This window comes from Rhinopithecus bieti, unplaced genomic scaffold (genome assembly GCF_001698545.2).
Source record: "Rhinopithecus bieti isolate Rb0 unplaced genomic scaffold, ASM169854v2 scaffold_759, whole genome shotgun sequence".
Lineage (NCBI taxonomy): Eukaryota > Metazoa > Chordata > Mammalia > Primates > Cercopithecidae > Rhinopithecus > Rhinopithecus bieti.
The window spans coordinates 2,437,796-2,455,686 of record NW_016803631.1 but is presented as its reverse complement, the minus strand read 5'-3'; the positions used below and the strand labels follow the sequence as shown (position 1 = coordinate 2,455,686).

General features: G+C 37.8%; 2 protein-coding genes across 3 annotated transcripts in view; one reads left to right on the top strand and one right to left on the bottom strand.

The window, feature by feature from the left end:
• Positions 1 to 1,449, top strand: part of NR1I2 (nuclear receptor subfamily 1 group I member 2) — a 40,477-nt gene extending 39,028 nt beyond the window's left edge. Inside the window, exon 9 of the mRNA XM_017891465.1 lies at positions 884 to 1,449. Coding sequence (XP_017746954.1) covers positions 884 to 947 — 64 coding nt within the window. The 3' untranslated portion in view covers positions 948 to 1,449. The remainder of the gene's footprint in view (positions 1 to 883) is intronic.
• A 588-nt stretch (positions 1,450 to 2,037) lies between these two features.
• The window catches only part of GSK3B (glycogen synthase kinase 3 beta), a 269,562-nt gene continuing 253,708 nt past the window's right edge, over positions 2,038 to 17,891 (bottom strand). For both annotated transcript variants that reach the window (XM_017891387.1, XM_017891398.1), the window contains one exon: positions 2,038 to 7,565. In XM_017891387.1, coding sequence (XP_017746876.1) covers positions 7,498 to 7,565 — 68 coding nt within the window. In that variant the 3' untranslated portion in view covers positions 2,038 to 7,497. The remainder of the gene's footprint in view (positions 7,566 to 17,891) is intronic.

Here is a 17,891-nt window from a genome sequence, read left to right as displayed (position 1 = left end):
AAAAAAAAAAAAAAAAAAAAAAAAGAAAAAAAGAAAGAAAAAAAAAATGTAGGAATTGAGTTAATTTTAAACGTCTAATATTCCATTCAAATGAAACTTCGCAGTAACTGAATTTTAAAGAACAGATAATTACTTAGCTTTTGACATTTTACAAGAAGCAGGCCAAACTTTGAGAACATGGTAAATCATCAGTAATATAAATCAAAGCAAGTAAACATATTCTGTCATCCCTCTGACTTTACCAGACTTTTCTGCATTAAGGAGATATAGGGAGCACTTATTTTTAGAAAAGATACTGAGGGAAAAAAGAGCTTCTCTTTCTAAACTCAGTGAATACAGCTTTTGCTCCCAGGAATTTTGTTTAATTATGAATCCATTTATAATTAGAAATACAAATTTCTAATTTGGAAACATAGATTTCATTCCAGTGTATTCATAAATCATATGCATCTCCCTTTCCTTACTGAAATGATTCGAGTGCTATTTGTTCAAGAGCCTGAAACTGTTAGCTGTAGGACAGGGTAAGGCAAGGTTAAGATGGAATGGAGGACAAATTTCCATCTCCCAGTCTTGATTTAAAAACTCCAGGGCAGTTCCCCAAACACTGAATTGATATGTACCTATAATTTATATAGATTATAAAAACTAAGTGTATTTCAAGGGTAAGGAAAGATTCAGTTAGATGCACTGAGGAGTTCACACAGGGTACTTCCTTTCAGTAGTTTTGTGGATCACAAGTTTATGGGACTAGGAGCCAGATTGTAACTTTCCTACTCCAACATTTGGGTTTCTTCTTAACTCCCTTCCCTGAACTTTTGAGTACGCAGAACGCAGCATCAGTTTTTAGGCATCCCTGTGACCACTTTTTTTTTTTTTTTTCTAGGTCAGTGAGGATGGAGTCAGTCTCCAAAGCTCAGGACAAAAGACCAAAGCAAGCTACTGCATAATATCTGCCCCCTCATTAGTCAGGGCCACTCAACAGCCTCTCTCTACCTGGCCCAGAACTTTGTCTAATTAAGTCTTGATATTGATGACAAATCTGTGGGAAGGGCCAGAGTGGCCACTCCCTTCTGGAGAAAGAGGATGTAAGGAGAAACATACATATGATTATCCATCCCTTCCTAACTCCTAACTTGTGGGCCTCATTATGCCATCTTCCACGGCAGCTTGTTTTTTCCTGGTAGCTTTCCCTTTACATCCCTCAGCTCTCCTAAATCCCATGGTGGTGATGAGTGAAATATTCCTACACTTGAGAAATGTGTGACCCTCCCAACACTTTTGTTCACTTCCTTTCACAAACTTCTCAACGACAGGGATCTAAAACCTGATCTCTCCTTTCCTCACTACCTTCCTAGAACACATTTCAAAATGACATCTACCAGCTGGGCATGGTGGCTCATGACTGTAACCCCACACTTTGGGAGGCTGAGGCAGGCAGATCACTTGAGGGCAGGAGTTCAAGACCAGCCTGACCAACAAAGTGAAACCCTGTCTCTACCAAAAATGCAAAAATTATCTGGGCATGGTGGTGTGTGCCTGTGGTCTCAGCTACTAGAGGTAGGAGAATCACTTGAACCAGGGAGGTGGAGGTTGCAGTGAGTCGAGGTCGTGCCACTGCACTCTAGCCTAGGCGACAGAGAAAGACTCTGTCTCAAAACAAAACAAAACATAACAAAATTACACCCACCATCACTGCTCTCCTGAAATAGGATCCCAAAGGACTGTTTGCGGTCAGTACTTCTTGGAAAGACTTAGAAACGAAAAAGGCAGTCTTCCAGGATTCTAAATTAAAAGGGTCTTGCAGGACACTAACACAATGTTTAACTCAATCCCAGAACCTATACAAGACAGCAGCAAACCCCAAACAAATGCACTTCAGTGCCAGCAGGAGACCCATTGAACAAGTAACATCTTTTTTCGCTAATCCAATCCTCCCCTGCCGCCCCTACTGGTTAAATGTGTTTAACTGTTTTACAAATGTTAGTGGAATTAGCCAACCCCAACACCACAGTAAATAAATAAGAGGACCACACTTTATCGAATATAAATTTGTTTTTATTGAAGCAGCAGTCACATGACCTTATATCTAGCCTTTAGATTAGGCCTGACAGAGTGAGCCAGCCCTAAAAAAATGATGTTTCTTTTTGCACTAAGAGACATAACATGTTTACATACATCATCCAGTATTGGAAATGAGCAGACTCAAACACAACATGTGTTGGTTACCTGGGAGGTACAGCCCCACTGTTTGTGGTGTCCATATATTTTACAGAGACTCCCAAAGACCATTACTAATAGGATGAAAGTTAAAAGAAAATACAGCCACACCAAATCATGAACACAGTAATCAAAGACAGCAGCTTATACACATTTAAAAACTGTCCCTTTCAGAGTTGTTTTCTTTCTTTTCTAAGCAGTGTCTGCAAAGCTTCCTCTACATCAAATCCAAAGGTTTCCAAGATGGACGCTGCACCTCTTGGGGCTACACAATGGAATAAAATCATTGGAAAGAACAAGAAGTGGTATTCATATCTTGTTTTTCATAACAAAGATTAATGTTTCCCTAATTAGATGAACGGAAATGGTGATGTGACTACATATTGCAGTGGCAAAATAGTAGGGGGAAGAACGAGGGTTGGGTACTGAAATAAAGACCACACACTTGTGAATTTTAATTTCATTTCCAGGCTAACCTACTTTTTATTTAATGCAAATTACAGTACCAGTTAACTATTTCCAAACCAAGTCACATAGAACAAAATGTATTTACAAGGGAATGGGGAAAGGGAAAAAAAACATTGAGCATACTTTTCACAAAAAAGTTTATATTTAAAATGAAAAAAAAAATCAGTCACAGAGGCATTCAAGTAGTAATAATGTTATACAGATTTTGCTTTTCCTTTATATCAAGACAGATTTGCACAAGTGTTTGCAATAGTTTTGTATACAACCCACAGTCTTTATATATATATATATAATATATATAATAAATTTGTTTTTTAGGGTTTGTTTTAAGATGGAAGTGGTCACGCTAATTGGTATGTGTACAGGCCCAAGTGATCCATCGGCAACACATTTATAAATGCAAATTTTACAGGCAAGCAGATTTTCATACATCTATCTGTATCTGCCTGTAGACAGATATAGTAAGGAAAAAAAACTTAAAAATTAACACAAGGAAGTCTACTTTGTCAAGCTAACCCCTTATGTACTGGTTGTCATTTTGCTTTTATTGCGGAGGTGCAAAACGGAGCAACAAACTTGAATAAAACGGCATAACCCTTGTGAAAATCATCCAAACCCCAGGGATTACTTTCAAAGCCTCTCCAAAGGTAGATCTCAGTCTGGGACTCTACTGTGCTTCTAGTTGTCTCTTTTATTTTCAGTGGCTCAGGTTTCCACCACAAAAGACAGATTTTATTGTAAAGCATACCTACTTTTCTATACAGGGGAGGAAAGTGTTTGGCTCTGTGATTAGATGATCACTAACATGAACAGTAAGAATCAGATATAATTTCAGTTGAAAACAAAGAAAACCCCCCAAATTTCTGGGGATCTGGCACTGGCCAAACTTCCTTTGGAAGATTCCAAAGTTAAATCCTTTAAAAAGGAAGGGAAAAATAGATGAAATGCCAGTCTCTTTATATCCACAGGGATAGAGAATATAATAGTTCTCTCAGAAACCTTTGCATTGGTGCAGACAAGATGACTGGTTAGGCATACTTTGTTAAAACATAAACCAAAAATGTGTGTCTAAAAATTAAGAGGACTTAAAAAAAAAATGACGCAGCATGTCACTGGAAAGAAGGTGCAGTCTTCTGCCTTGCTGGAATGAATACACGATGTTTCAAAAATAGTAACCTTTGGTTTGGTAGTTTTTTCTTCTATTCAAGACATTTTATATGGAGTATTTTGAGGCAAAACACTTTATTTTTCTTTCAAAAAAGGCCTTCGTGTTGGGCACACAGTAAGAATTAAACTGATTTTTTAGAAAGAAATTAAAATATTTCATTGAACAAGGGTAGAGATGGCGGAAGGGAGGAAATGGGCTAGGAGTTCCCTTGTTAAAACAACAGTCCTCTATTGGCACGGTGGCACTCCGTGCAGTAACTGCTAGTAATTGCACTATAGCATTTTAGACCACTGACGTATCAAAACCTGATACTATTAAGAAACTTCGATTTATAAAAAACCAATTCTCTCTCACTCTCTCATTTGGGAGGGAAGTAGATAAAAGAGGAGAGAGAGAGCATGGAAGGCTCCCAGAATCTGCTGTTTTTAAGACCCATGGTTAGGGCTTGTGGAAGAGACGAGCAAAATCTAATCTATTCGATATCCTCCAGCTCTAGGGCTCCCTGGTGCTACACTAAGTCCCTGAATGGACTAAGTATGAAATGAAACCGGTCACTGCTACTGAGGAGGAAACAGACATTCAGAACCAGAACAAAGGCAGGGCTTGAACGAAATGAGATTACGAATATGGTTTCCTCTTCCCACTCCTGAGTATGGTATCACTGAAACTTAACTGTGGAAGGGGCAAAGATACTGTTATGAGTGAGTATTATTTCAAAGGGAAAGGGGGTGGACAGGGAGACATGGATAAAGGAAACCAACTAAAATTTTAAAAGGAATTAAAAAAAAAAAAAAAAAACACATGGAAGCGAAGGCACTCCAAACTATATAGATACACTATACATTGCTAGAGTTATTGTTACAATAATACAGGCCGGTACCTACTGTACAGAGTTAAAACTATATGGCTTTAAAAAGCTCGTCTACATTTTGTCTGATTATTAAACAGAATCACTGCCCTGAACAGTAACTTTTTGCTCATTAGTAACAGTTCCTGGGTCCACATATTTACATACAAAACAATAAAACTTAAATTTAAAAACATAGAAAGAAAATATAATGTACAAGGTTGAATTTGGTGAGGAGCTTTTATTATTATTATTATTATATACAAAAGATATTCAGAGACCTGGATCTCACTTGTATAAAAGAGTTCTGTGATCCCACCATGATCCTTGAGAAAGAAAAATCACACATCTCAGCCCACACACACACACACACGCACACGCACACACAATGAAATGAGAGAAAAGCGTGACTTTTCTCTCTTCTTTTACCCCAGTTGTGGGGGGCAACCTGTTTCCTAAAATAAGCACTGATTTTTGTGGACTCTGGCAAGTACACCACGTCCAGAGCAATGTCTGTATCCAAACGCTTGCTGGGCAGTTGGATCTGAATGCAAGTCCATTTCTCTATCACAGACCTGCCTTTTCAGATTCTTTATAAATTCTGTCTGAAAATGGTCTATCAAAGCCATTACCTTTAAGGAGTTACGCTGCCAAATACTCTGATTTCAGGCTTCTTTCAAATCTTAGCTTTCAGAAGCACTTTATAAAAACATAAAATTCAATTTGTTTGATTTGGTTTGACTGAGCATGTTTCCTTTCTCATGAACTCTGATATATCCAGAGGTTTGTGAAACCCCTTTTGTGGCCCAAGACCTCAGCTAAACAGCCAGTGAAACCCAAGATGGCTCACAGTTGTCTTTCTGGGTACTGGTTCACTTCAGCAGGCAGGACAACTCTCTTGGAGAGTCACACACACAGTTAAGGAGCAGGACAGGGTGCTAGGGCCTGCAGGAGGGCTGCCAACAGACTCATTTCCGAACCCTCTGGAGGACAAGACCCATAACATGACCTAAGGTGGCAATGAGGAGGGTGAGGGCAAGTTACACACAAGCAAGGGCTCAGCTCTGCAGCCCTACAGTTACCAGCTAACCTTGGAAGGCATGTGGGGAAGAAGCGAGTAGGAGGGAAAGGCGGCCATCACTCAAGTGATCTTTAAATGTAAAGTACAACTGATTGTGCCTTAAAGATTCATAGGTCAAGTAATGGCCCATAAGCACCAAGGTGACTAAAGTTCATTTTAGAGTATATAAGGCCCACATAGATGCCAACCTTAAAGGTATAAAACAAACTAGTCATGAAAATCTATTTCCTCACGGCAAACATAGTCCTTTAATCCTCCTTGCATTCCAAGGAGTATTGCTTTTTCTTCAAAAGGAGAGACTGATTCTTACACCATTCACTGATACACAAAGAAAACAGACACAAAAACTCTTAACTGGGTGTGAGGGAAACATTCTTCTCATGCTTCAACCAGTCAATTTTGATACTGTAGACAAAAAAAAAGGCAGTATTGAATATATGTATATATAATGTATATACACACATTTATATCATCAGCTTTCCTATAAAGTCAGCAGGTATACGTGACTATCATTCTGATGTGTAGTTTTTAATATTCCTACCATCTGACATGCATCAATAAATAAATGTAAAAAGCATGAGGTTAAAAAACAAATACAGATTCTAGATTTGGATTTAAAATTAGAACTATGTGTAGAATGTGGCTATTTCTGCAAGCTCGATTTTTCAATTAAAAAATATGAAAAATAAACCAGTAGACGACTGTTACAGTTCACATTATTTAACTACAATGTCCTCTCAAGTGTATCTTTCCAAGGGAAGTAATTTTAGAAAAAAATCTGGACAAACTTATTCACAGTGGTGAGATGTATTCCTGGCCTGTCCCCTTCCTCTGGGCTTGTCAGTCTTTGACCTCAGCAGCTAGCTCGGCCTGTTCAACACCCCTTCCGTCTCCTCCCAGGTCACTAGTTTGAAACTGTGCTAAGATTTGCAAAGAACTTTGGTCAGGCAAACAAAGAGCCACCTGCAGAGCATGCGTGCCTGAGTCTTGCTTGCTGCTTTCCCTCTGGCAGCCTCCTGTACAAGCCTCCACATCACTAGCGCTGACTGAGAGCAAAACAAAACCTTAACAAATCTACTAAGAATCTTCCCTGTAGAGTTCCAAACTTTACTGACCTCCTTGGGTTACGAATGATACACATTTCTTTGTCTGCCACACCTGCCACCAACATGCCAAAGGCAAGTCTATAAATACCCGAAGATATGGATTAATTTTACAAGTGACATTTAAGTCCCCGTTGAGTTATACCTGCTAAGCTCCCAACCAATTTCAAGCTGTGCACGATACCAAAGTCTTGCACTAGACTTTAAAAGAAAACGAAGTTCAAAAAAAACCCATCAGCACAGAACAAGGTTTTCTTCTTTTGTGGAAGGGGCATGAGGCAGGACTCCTGTTTTAAAGTATACAACAGCAGACTTGTAATAAAAAAAGATTGTCGTGGGAGAGAGATTGTGTGTTCTAGTGCTCCGCTTTCCCCTCCCCACAACCCCTCCCACCCCTGGATCTCCCTCAAAGTGAGAATACAATGAAATTGGTTTGTATTTATAGATATTTTACAAGGTTAAATAAGAACAACAATAATAATAAAAAAATTGAACACTAAAATGAACAGGTTTTTTTTCTCTTTTTAATATTCTTTCCAAACGTGACCAGTGTTGCTGAGTGACACTCAAGTAACTGGTGGTTTTTCCTGTGCAGCTGGCTGCTGGGGACCGTTCAGGTGGAGTTGGAAGCTGATGCAGAAGCAGCATTATTGGTCTGTCCACGGTCTCCAGTATTAGCATCTGCAAGTCAAAAAGTCCCAAAAGAGAGCATGAGCAACGCTACAACAGTGAAAGAGAACAAGTACACTGTTTCAACTGCAGGCTGTGAATTGTATGGCCTTCCAAGCTGTTATTTGGAAGGTTGTTTTAAATAAGGCCAACATTATGAAATCTGAATTTCTCTCTTACTGGATTTAAGTTCATGTCTCAGCATGGTCCTGGTACAGGGAAAACAGTGTCTTTGAATAAGTTACAGACTCAGGGAGCCAGACACCATTTCAGTCAAAGCTCCTGCTACAGCTGGGATCAGCTGTATATGAACACTCAGCTGGAGTCTAGATCACTTGAAAATAAATGAACAGTGAACAGCTGGGAAAACTTGCTAAAAATTCTGAACCATGTTACATCTGCTTAAGTGAGTAAATGAGTGGAGGCAATGAAAGTAACGTGGGTCAGTGTTGATAGGCAGAACAGGCCCTCTTCATTATTCATAGAGATGGAAGATAGACAACCAGCAAAAAAGAAACAGCAACTACAGTACCAATTCACTCAGTCAATTTAATAAAGCATCTTGTAGCAACAGATGAACAGATAAAAGAAAATGTGGTATATACACACAACAGAGTAATATGTAGCTGTGAGAGAGAATGATGGGAGGCTGAATGGGAGGGTTGCTTGAGTCAAAGAGATTGAGGATGCAAACGAGCCAAGATCACCTGGGTGACACAATAAGATACTGTCTTAAAAAAGAAAAAAAAAAGAAAAGAAAAAGAAAAAGAATGAGATCCTGCCATTTGCAACAACATGGATGGAACTGGAAGTCATTATGTGAAGTGAAATAAGCCAGACAGAGAAAGACAAACTTTGCATGTTCTCACTGATTTGTAGGAGCTAAAATTTAAAACAATTGAACTCATGGAGATAGAGAGAAGGATGATTACCACAGGCTGGGAAGGGTAGCGAGGGTGGGGGAAGTGGGGATGGTTAATGGGTACAAAAAAAAAAAGAAATAATGAGTAAGACCTAGTATTTGCTAGCAAAACAGGGTGACTATAGTAAAAAAAAAAATTAACTGTACATTTTAAAATAACTAAAGGTATGACTGGTTTGAAACATAAAGGATAAATGCTTGAGGTGATGAATATCTCATTTACCCTGATATGATTATCACACATTGCATGTCTATATCAAAATATCTCAGGTAACCCATAAATATATACACCTACTATGTCCCCACAAAAATTAAAAATTAAAAAAAGGAAAGCATCTTGTAGTCAAATCCTGACTTAGAACTTACTTAGAGCTTACTTTGCCCTAATCTTTTAGAAATACGTACAACTCTACAACTAACCATGGTCTCCTTCCCCCTTTTAAGGTCTATTATTATTTCACAGCATCCATTAACATTTAAGTGAGCATCTAACTGTGTCCAAATTGGTTTAGTAGACTGCTGTTTTAGTGGCTATCAAGTTGCATCCTTGTCATCTCACTTAATGACTGGGAAAATACTGCTAGCCAAATTTTCTCCCAGGGGACTTCACACTAAGCCCTGAGCAAGAGAAGTGGCTTGACTGGGATGGGCAACTTTGAAAAGCCATCTCTCTAGAAGCCACAATGCCATCAAGGTTGGTGACACCAAAAGGCAGACTCAGAAGTTTTTTGTCTCTCTAGGACTGAAGGGATTTGTAGATCTACCATGTGCTATGGTGAGTAGAATAACCAATGTCATGGTTGAATGTTAACATTTGGTCCTGGATATTTCTACTTTGAATTTCTGAATTACAGGGAGACACAAAAGACCCAAGGACACATAGGGAACTCTATGATGGATTAGCTGTTCAGTTTCTCATTTCTAAAGCCAATCTATAAAAATTATACTTCCTAATTTCCTGATAATCTGCCCTTATATACATGTAGCACAGCCTTTGGGGAAGGAATGCGAATATCTCTTAATGTGAATGATTAGGTTTAATTCATTTAATTTCCTTCAAAATAACTAAAGCTGCTTCTAATCTCGTTATCATGTACACAAGTGAAGATATTACGGCATCGGAATCTACACATTAGGTTCATATAGCCCATGGCATGGGGTCATATTAATTCATCGGTACAGCAAATGAACAGGTGGCAGGAAAGGGTACATGACATAGAACCGACTCTCCAAAGCCAGGATGACCACCTTTGTTAATAATCACTGAGGAACTATGCTAACACTTCATTCGTACCTCCTGACCTTCCTTAGATATGCCCTGTTTAAAGGAAGTTTTACCCTCAATGATCATCCACATTCTGCGCATCAATAACCTAACATCAATTCCTGTCTAGACCACAGATTCCTCCAAGCCTTTCTCAGATAAAAATGTTCATTTTCATGATTCAGGCACAGGCTGCATTAAAAAAAAAAAAATCCAGAGAAAACCTGGAACACCACAAACCCATGGTTATTGCAGCGTGTCACATGCTCTGATGACACTCAGAACCTATGCATGACCATCATCAAACAGCATTTCCTTCTCATTTTCAGTATGGGAAGATAACAGGTAGAACTGTCATTCTGGTCTTTCCCAGGACTTAAGGGAGGCACTGATCATCAGAAATTTATCTATCTGTTTGACCACTACATCAGCACCCATACCAACACGGAGAGCAGCTCTGGTCACGGCATCCATTAACTACACTGGCTGACATCAGCCAGGGCTGACTTCAGTTTTACCTCATCTACATGGCCACCAGCCCATTTATGTTAACTGGCTCTTTAGCAAAATCCTATTTGGCACCAATGTGCAGATGTCCTTTCACTGACTACAGCCTGTGAGCTTGTGACACTGCCAAAACCAGTCTCCTCTTTCTTGGATACATTCAACGACTGCTTGCATGATCACAGTAAAAAGCACAAGCCTTTTAAGTGAGCATAAAACCAGAAACAAATTCACTTTCTGAATAAAATTTGATAGACACCCATGCTCTTCAGATCTGTAATTACCTCATATTTTTCTCTTGAATTATTTTCAAATCACTTAGTGAACATAATTTTAATGGCTATTTTGATTATAAATATCCTTGATATCAAAAGTCACAGTCCTATAGACATTCTTCAAAAAAACTTGTGCCTGAGGCAATGAGCTCCACTTAAAATCAAATCACACATGTCCTGCTGAGAAGAACAGAGTTCTCTTTTTCAGAGGAAGACAAAGTACAGAGAGGGAAAAAGTAAAACAAAAAAGGCAAAGTTCTGTAAATTCGATACTCAATAGTATGCTTAAAAGACCACTCAATTACTGACTGAATAAAGTTACATTTCATAATCTCTACAATCCCATCATAAAGATGGATTGGCCCCTTGGCCAGGTAAAGTAGAAGGAGCTGACCTCTTTGTGGCTAGGAAGAAACTAGTTCAAGAACAATCAGGAAACAAGACAACACAGATTAACATCTTTTTAGAAATAACTCAAGAAACAAATCTTGGCACATGCTTATTTTGTTCCCATCATCCTTCTGTAAATTTATTTTACACAATGGAATCTGAATTAATGAGCTTTCTATTAAAATATTTATTCATTTAAAATTCTGATAAATTGTCATTGGATTTAGTGTAATTTCTGTAACTTTTCTTCTCAAACATTTAAATAGTGACTCCATAACATAAAAACAACAAAGTTCATTTGCTTCTCCTTACATTCCCTTCCCATTACATATGCACTGGTAAAGTGATGCTAAATGGCATTATGGTTTAAAAGAGAGGCTAATGAATTATCTTGTTTTCCACCAGAGATGCTCTTCTGAACTTCACACTGATATATCTTTCTTAAAACTAAACCAACTCTATACACATTTATTGAGTATGAAGCCTACTTGTACAACTTAATAGCTGTGATTTTGGAACACATTATTTAATCTCTCTCTCATTTCCTCATTGGTAAATGGTAGTAATACTACCTTCCTAGGAAATTAGGCCTATGAAGTGCTTAGCACAGTATCTGGCATACAGCAATTGTTCAATAGATGGGAAGGTAAAAGAGACATCTGAAAACACATATATGTATAATCTAGTGTGACTGCAATAACCAACATCAATAAAATAAATACTATTGACAGCATACTGCTGACCAATATGCCAGACACCACACTAAGTATTTTGTAGTCATGTCATTTAGCTCACACAGCAACCCTGACAAATAGGTACAACCGTTACCTCCATTTTGCAAATAGGAGAAAGGAAGCACAAATAGATTAAGGAATGTGCCCAAGACCATGTAGCTAATAAGCAGGGGAGTGGAACACAGAGCACAAGGAAGGAGAATGATCCATATTATGGGCATTAGGGGGCAGCAGAAAAGATTTCCTAGCAAAAAAAAAAAGAGATTAAGGTGACTTTCATTTAGAACTAACCTCAATAAAATCACTGTGATTTCTACAGGCACATTTCTATTATCTGTAAGAGACATTACATTAAAAGAGAAGAGTGAGTTTGTGATAAGAAAATTTAACAGCACAGTTACTTTATTTTCAGTATGGGGTGTACAGAGATATAAGTGCTCTGGAAACAACTACAGAGCTGACATTTCACTGACTTTGAAGCTTCCTATAAACCAATGCCCATTATCACCTGTCTAATGCTACTATGGAAAAACAAACAAGTAAACAAAAAAACTCCCCCAAACCAAGGATGTACTTAAGAGGAAACAGACAGAACAATCAGCTTTGTGGGGAAGGAAAGGAAGGTACAAAATCATCCTTACACACTGTGGTAGCTACTTTCCAAGATGACCCCAATGATTCATGCCTCTTGGTATCCATGCCTAATGCAGTCCATTCCCACACTGAATAGGACCGACCTGTGTAACTAATAGGATATTCCAGAAATAATGGTGTGTGACTTCCAAGGCTAGGATATAAAAGACACTGTGGCTTCCACATTGCCTTCTTTCTTGGATTACTTAGTCTAGGGGAAGCCAGCTGCCATGATGTGAGATACTTAAGTAGCACTATGGAGAGGGCCACTTATTGAGTGACTGAGGCCTCCTGCATACAGCCAGCACACATTTGATAACCACATGAATGACAGCCACTGTGGAAGTAGAGCCTCTGCCCCCAGGCAAGTCGTCGGATGACTGCATCCCTAGCTAATGTTCTGACTATGTCACGAGACTCTGACCCAGAACCACCTAGCTAGGCTGCTTCTAAATCCCTGACCCACAGAAACTATGTGAGATAATAAATGTTTACTCTTGTTTTAAATAGCTAAATGTTGGGGGGTAAACTAATATGCAGAAATAGACAACAAATATATATGTCAAAGAACTTAAATGCCATTTAGGGTTTGCATTCACAAGCCAATGAGGGAATCACTGACAAAGTCTCCCTACATAATTAGGTGTGCTTCTAAGAAACTGTACAAGACAAAAAAAAGATTGTATTAGATTTAAGTCTTTTTTCCAGAATTGTTTTCTCAGGAATCAATTATTTTCTGAAAAGTCCATGGCTCTATGGCTTTGTACCAGATACTGCAAAGCAAACTGGCACATGTATTAAAACCAATTTTATTCTGTGTGACATAAGACGTAAAACACAACTTAGGCAATCCCACAGTGAAGCCAAGGGTAGAACCCTTAAGTATCAGGTTCCCAAAAGAGTCCATAAGGCTGTGATTTTTGTCCTGGAGAAAATTTTCATATGTAAAATTCCATATCTGGTATACATACATCTCTTTTAATAGGACAGGATCTACAGTGTGTTTTTTTTTTTTTTTTTTTTTTTTTTTAAGATTCTCAAGAGATCTGTAAGAGTTGTTAGATAATGGAGTCATGGATTAATGGGTCAACTGTCTCAATACTGAGGAAACTGCCCCACCCAAATGCTCAAGTCATAAACACAGAAGTTCTTGCCTTGATTCCTTGCTGTCTGCATCCCCCCACCCCCCACCCACAAATGGTCCTGTCCATGCTCCCTGTCCCAAATGTGGTTGATCAAAGGTCCAAATGAGGAGCAGGAAGGAGAGTGAATGGAAGGTCTCCACTTACACCTACTGCCAAAGGATTTAAATAAAAAGAGAGTAAAAACAAGGAAATGGGTTGGGAGAAGAGAGAAAATAAACATAGGAGACAGGATTCCAAAGGCTCTGCCACCATGCATCAGTATTCTAGATCTGTGTGTCTATAAAAATTTAATTCTTCTAATTTATTGAAATGCTCACTCTCTGGCCCAGCAGCAATCACAGAAATGTTCTATTTATATTCTCTAATAGAGTAGCTGCTAACTACATAAGGCGATTTATTTAAATTTAAAGTAATTGACATTACAGATAAAGATTAAAATTCAGTTCCTTATTTGTTCTCAACACATTTCAAGTTCTCAAAAGCTACAAAATTATTAAATATTTTACTGTTTCTATTGCTGGCATATTAGTAAAATAACATATTTTAGATATATCAAATGAGTCTTTTTGTGTTTTACATGCACTTTATAAGTACACTTGGAAACATTTGGTTTTTTATTTTTTTGGAGACAGGGTCTCACTCTGTCACCCAGGCTGGAGTGCAGCGGCGCAATCTCAGCTCACTGCAACCTCTGCCTCCTGGGTTCAAGGGGTTCTCCTGGCCTCCCAAGTAACTGGGATTACAGGCACACACCACCATGCCTGGCTAATTTTTTTTTTTTTTTTTGTATTTTTAGTAGAGATGGGGTTTTGCCATGTTGGCCAGGCTGGTCTCGAACTCCTGGCCTCAAGTGATCCGACTGCCTCGACCTCCCAAAGTGCTGGGATTACAGGTGTGAGTCACTGCACCCGGCCAGGTATATTTTTATTCCCTTATTTCCTTTACTATGCTCTTGCCCAACAACAATCTCTTCCAAGCACATTTTATGTGTTTCTACTTATCAGATGTCCTCTTTCTATAATAGTTAAAAATGTCTTATGACAGGTCAATCTCTCTAGAAGATAAAATTAACAGCCTGGGAGATATTATTTATACTGTGTACCTAACTCAGGATGTTCCTACTCAAGCTGTTCCAAGTGGAAATGCTTCCACTGTAAAACTATGTCTTAGATGTTAGTGTTATTAACTGGCACATGAACAAACAAGATAATTACAGAGAATCAAAGTATACCCTAAACTTATATTTAATTTGAAATTATAATTTACACTCATGAAATCAAAGTACACCTGTAATGAAAAGATGTGGCACAGAACACTAAGGTAGACATCAGTGATTATAAAAATAGAAGTAAAATTCGGATGCCTGTGAGTCAACCCATCCACCAGGATACCTAGAAGACCTGTCAATAAGACTGTTTATATTTGATCTGCTGGCAGCTGAGAGGGCTCAGTTCCCTGTGAGCTCTGGGGCAGGGCACATTTTATTTAAGAAGTTTGGCTGCTCACGGCAGAAAACTGAAGATCATGGGGACACACAGGTAACATTTTCACCGCTCCTTTAAGTTAAAATGCTTAATTTAGGAATAAAGACAAAAAAGGGACATATAAATAAAAGTAGGTGACTTCAGGCAAGGAACTGAGGAACACTCCAGGGACACACGGAACAATGTCTGATAGGGGATTCCAACTTAATCCAGATTTTAAATTACTTTTAGAGGAGAGGAAAAACCCAGATAAAATTTTTGACTTGATAGGAGAGAACATGTTTTGCACAGAAAGCGAGAACTTCTAGAAGTGATGTCTAGGACTGCTCTGGTGAGAATAATGACTAAGCTGGTTTGATTTTAGGTATCTATATACAAACTCACAAAGTGAACCTGAAACTCTAACATGGGGTAGATACAATCTCAGTGTCAGTGAATTTGTCAAAATGGTATAGTTCAAAATGGAAGTCTGTATTTCAGATGCAGAGCCAACAGGAGGAAACGGATGCAGCATTGTACCTAAAAGAGATGCACATATTAATTGGCTATCAAGTTGGTAACACCTAAAAATGTATATATGCACACATGCACACTGTACTTCCCCTACTCCCACTCTATGAGGAAACGGGGCAATGGGGAAACAAAAAAGTACCTGTATTGACAGTGGGGAGTATGAACTGACAGCGGGACAAGCTTTCGGAAAGCAATTTGACATTAAACTTTAAAATTCTTTATACTTTTGACTCTACTTCTAAAATTTAGAAGAATAAGTACAGCTTTATGCAAAGATATCTTCAAGGCATTTTCAGAACAACAAAACAAAAAACCCCATCTTCAACACAAACCAAATGTCCAAGAATAATAAGTTAATTATGGTATAGCCTTAGGATATCGGCTGAATACTATAGTCATATACCCTCACCCTTTAAATAGCCTAAGCTCATTTTTTAAAAAAGCATGTCTCTCTGCCCATTCATATACAGACTAAAACATAATGTTATGTGTGATTATCTTTGAAAGTAGAATAGAGGTAATTTTTATTTCCTAAAATAACTATACACTATTATGTTCTTGATAGACAAAATGCCTGCTTTTTTTTTTTAAAGTTGCAGACTTTTATGAAATTTAACATCTATTTGGGTTAAGATAAAGAGAAAACAGGAAGAACTTTACAAAGAAAAACAACAGGGATGCGCTGCAGCTTCTACATTAGACAGAATATGAATACAGCTTTCCCAATGTACACTGTAAAACTGGCCCAAAGGCCAGGAATAATATTAATAGTACTCGAGGAAAGGATGAGGGAGGGTAACTCTCATTTTAGAAAAGCAAGCATCTAATAAACTGACAATTTGCTTAACATTTCACCTCTCAAAAACAGTAGAAACAAACAATGAGAGAGATTATTCTGTGCTTAATTCTTCCCAACTAAAAAGAATCGGCCAGTATGTAGGTAACAGGAATTCTGAGGTGAAAATAATTGTAACTGTAAGACAAAGGGGCCACTAGCCATAGCAAAATCTGAACCAGATTTTAGCCAGATGAATTTTTAGAAGTTTGAAGAACAAATAGGTATGATTCGGTGCTAAAGTCTTCAAAAGAGGCTAACAACTAACAAGAAATAGAAAAGTATGAACAAAACTTTGATCAAGTAATTGCAATAATCTCAACGCAAATAAAGTAACAGCAAGAGCTTTTCAAACCAAGATGAAGACAAGTTAAGTTGGCTCACCACGTACAATGACCTCATCCAAATGTTATCATGATTCCCCCTTGTGTTAGAAGGGTTTTCAACTTGAAAAGATGTAACAAAAATCCTAATAAATAAAATGTACCTCAAGGAAGGTAAGGGCAATGTATACATTTTAAATGTCTTTAAACTCACAATCTATAGTCCAAGAAACAAATCTAAAATGGATTACAGAAACTCACAGCTTACAGATATTTAGGCACTAGAAATTTCTCCAAGTCTTAAAAACAACGGTTTGATTTCCATCTTTGATATGGTTACTTTTTTTTTTTAATGGAAAAAAGCTGAAAGCTTTCTTAAAAGAAAGAAGCATTTTACAAAGTGTCTTCTTTACAACCTCCTCATACAAATGAGTATTTTAAAGGTTGGTCTGTAGTTAAGCAAACAAGAGGAATGACCAGTCACTAAGAGGAATGACCAATCAACTAAGAGACCACCAGAAGAGAAATTTCTAGGAAACCCAGTCCAGTTCCAATTAATTTATCAGTAACTTGAATAAAGGCAAAACATTTCTAGTAGGCTCTGCCTTGTCCTCTTTGATATGTTTTATTAGTTGCTTGGATAGAGGTAAAAAACTGACATGTTTATGAAATGTACAGATGACATACAATTGTGTAGAAAATCCAACACCCTAATACTTTAGAACAAATCCAGGATTAGGAGTTAAAGCTGTCATTAGTCTGGAGGGCAAGTTAGCTATCATTAACATTTGAAGGACCTTTACATGGATCTGGATGGTTCTGTTATAATTTCACAGTAGAATCACTGACTGGAAGAAGGCATACAGAAATAAATTTCAGGGTGAAAAAAGGATAAACTTTTCTAATAGAGTGATGCAAAGATAAAAAGGTGTTCATTCTTGCAGTAATGTCTATTACTGAATATACATAACCATGGGATAGATGACCACTTCTTGGTAGATAATGAGGGGTGGACTGAAATCAGTGGTTTTTAACAGCAGAACCACTGCATTGAAAGAAATTTTATGCAGATGACCAATATACCAAACAGATAAACACAGAAAACTGCTCTAATTGAAATTCCCTAAAACATCTCACATTCAACTCATCTGAGCAGATGATCTCTAAAACAGTTTGTATTTGATTAAGAAAACAGTAATGTCTTGAGATTTATTACTTTAGATGTTCCAGATGCATGGTCTCCTAAATGGAGTGAATGAACTGACTGGGCATACAAAGAAAATAAGACATATATAATATATATTATATATTTTATA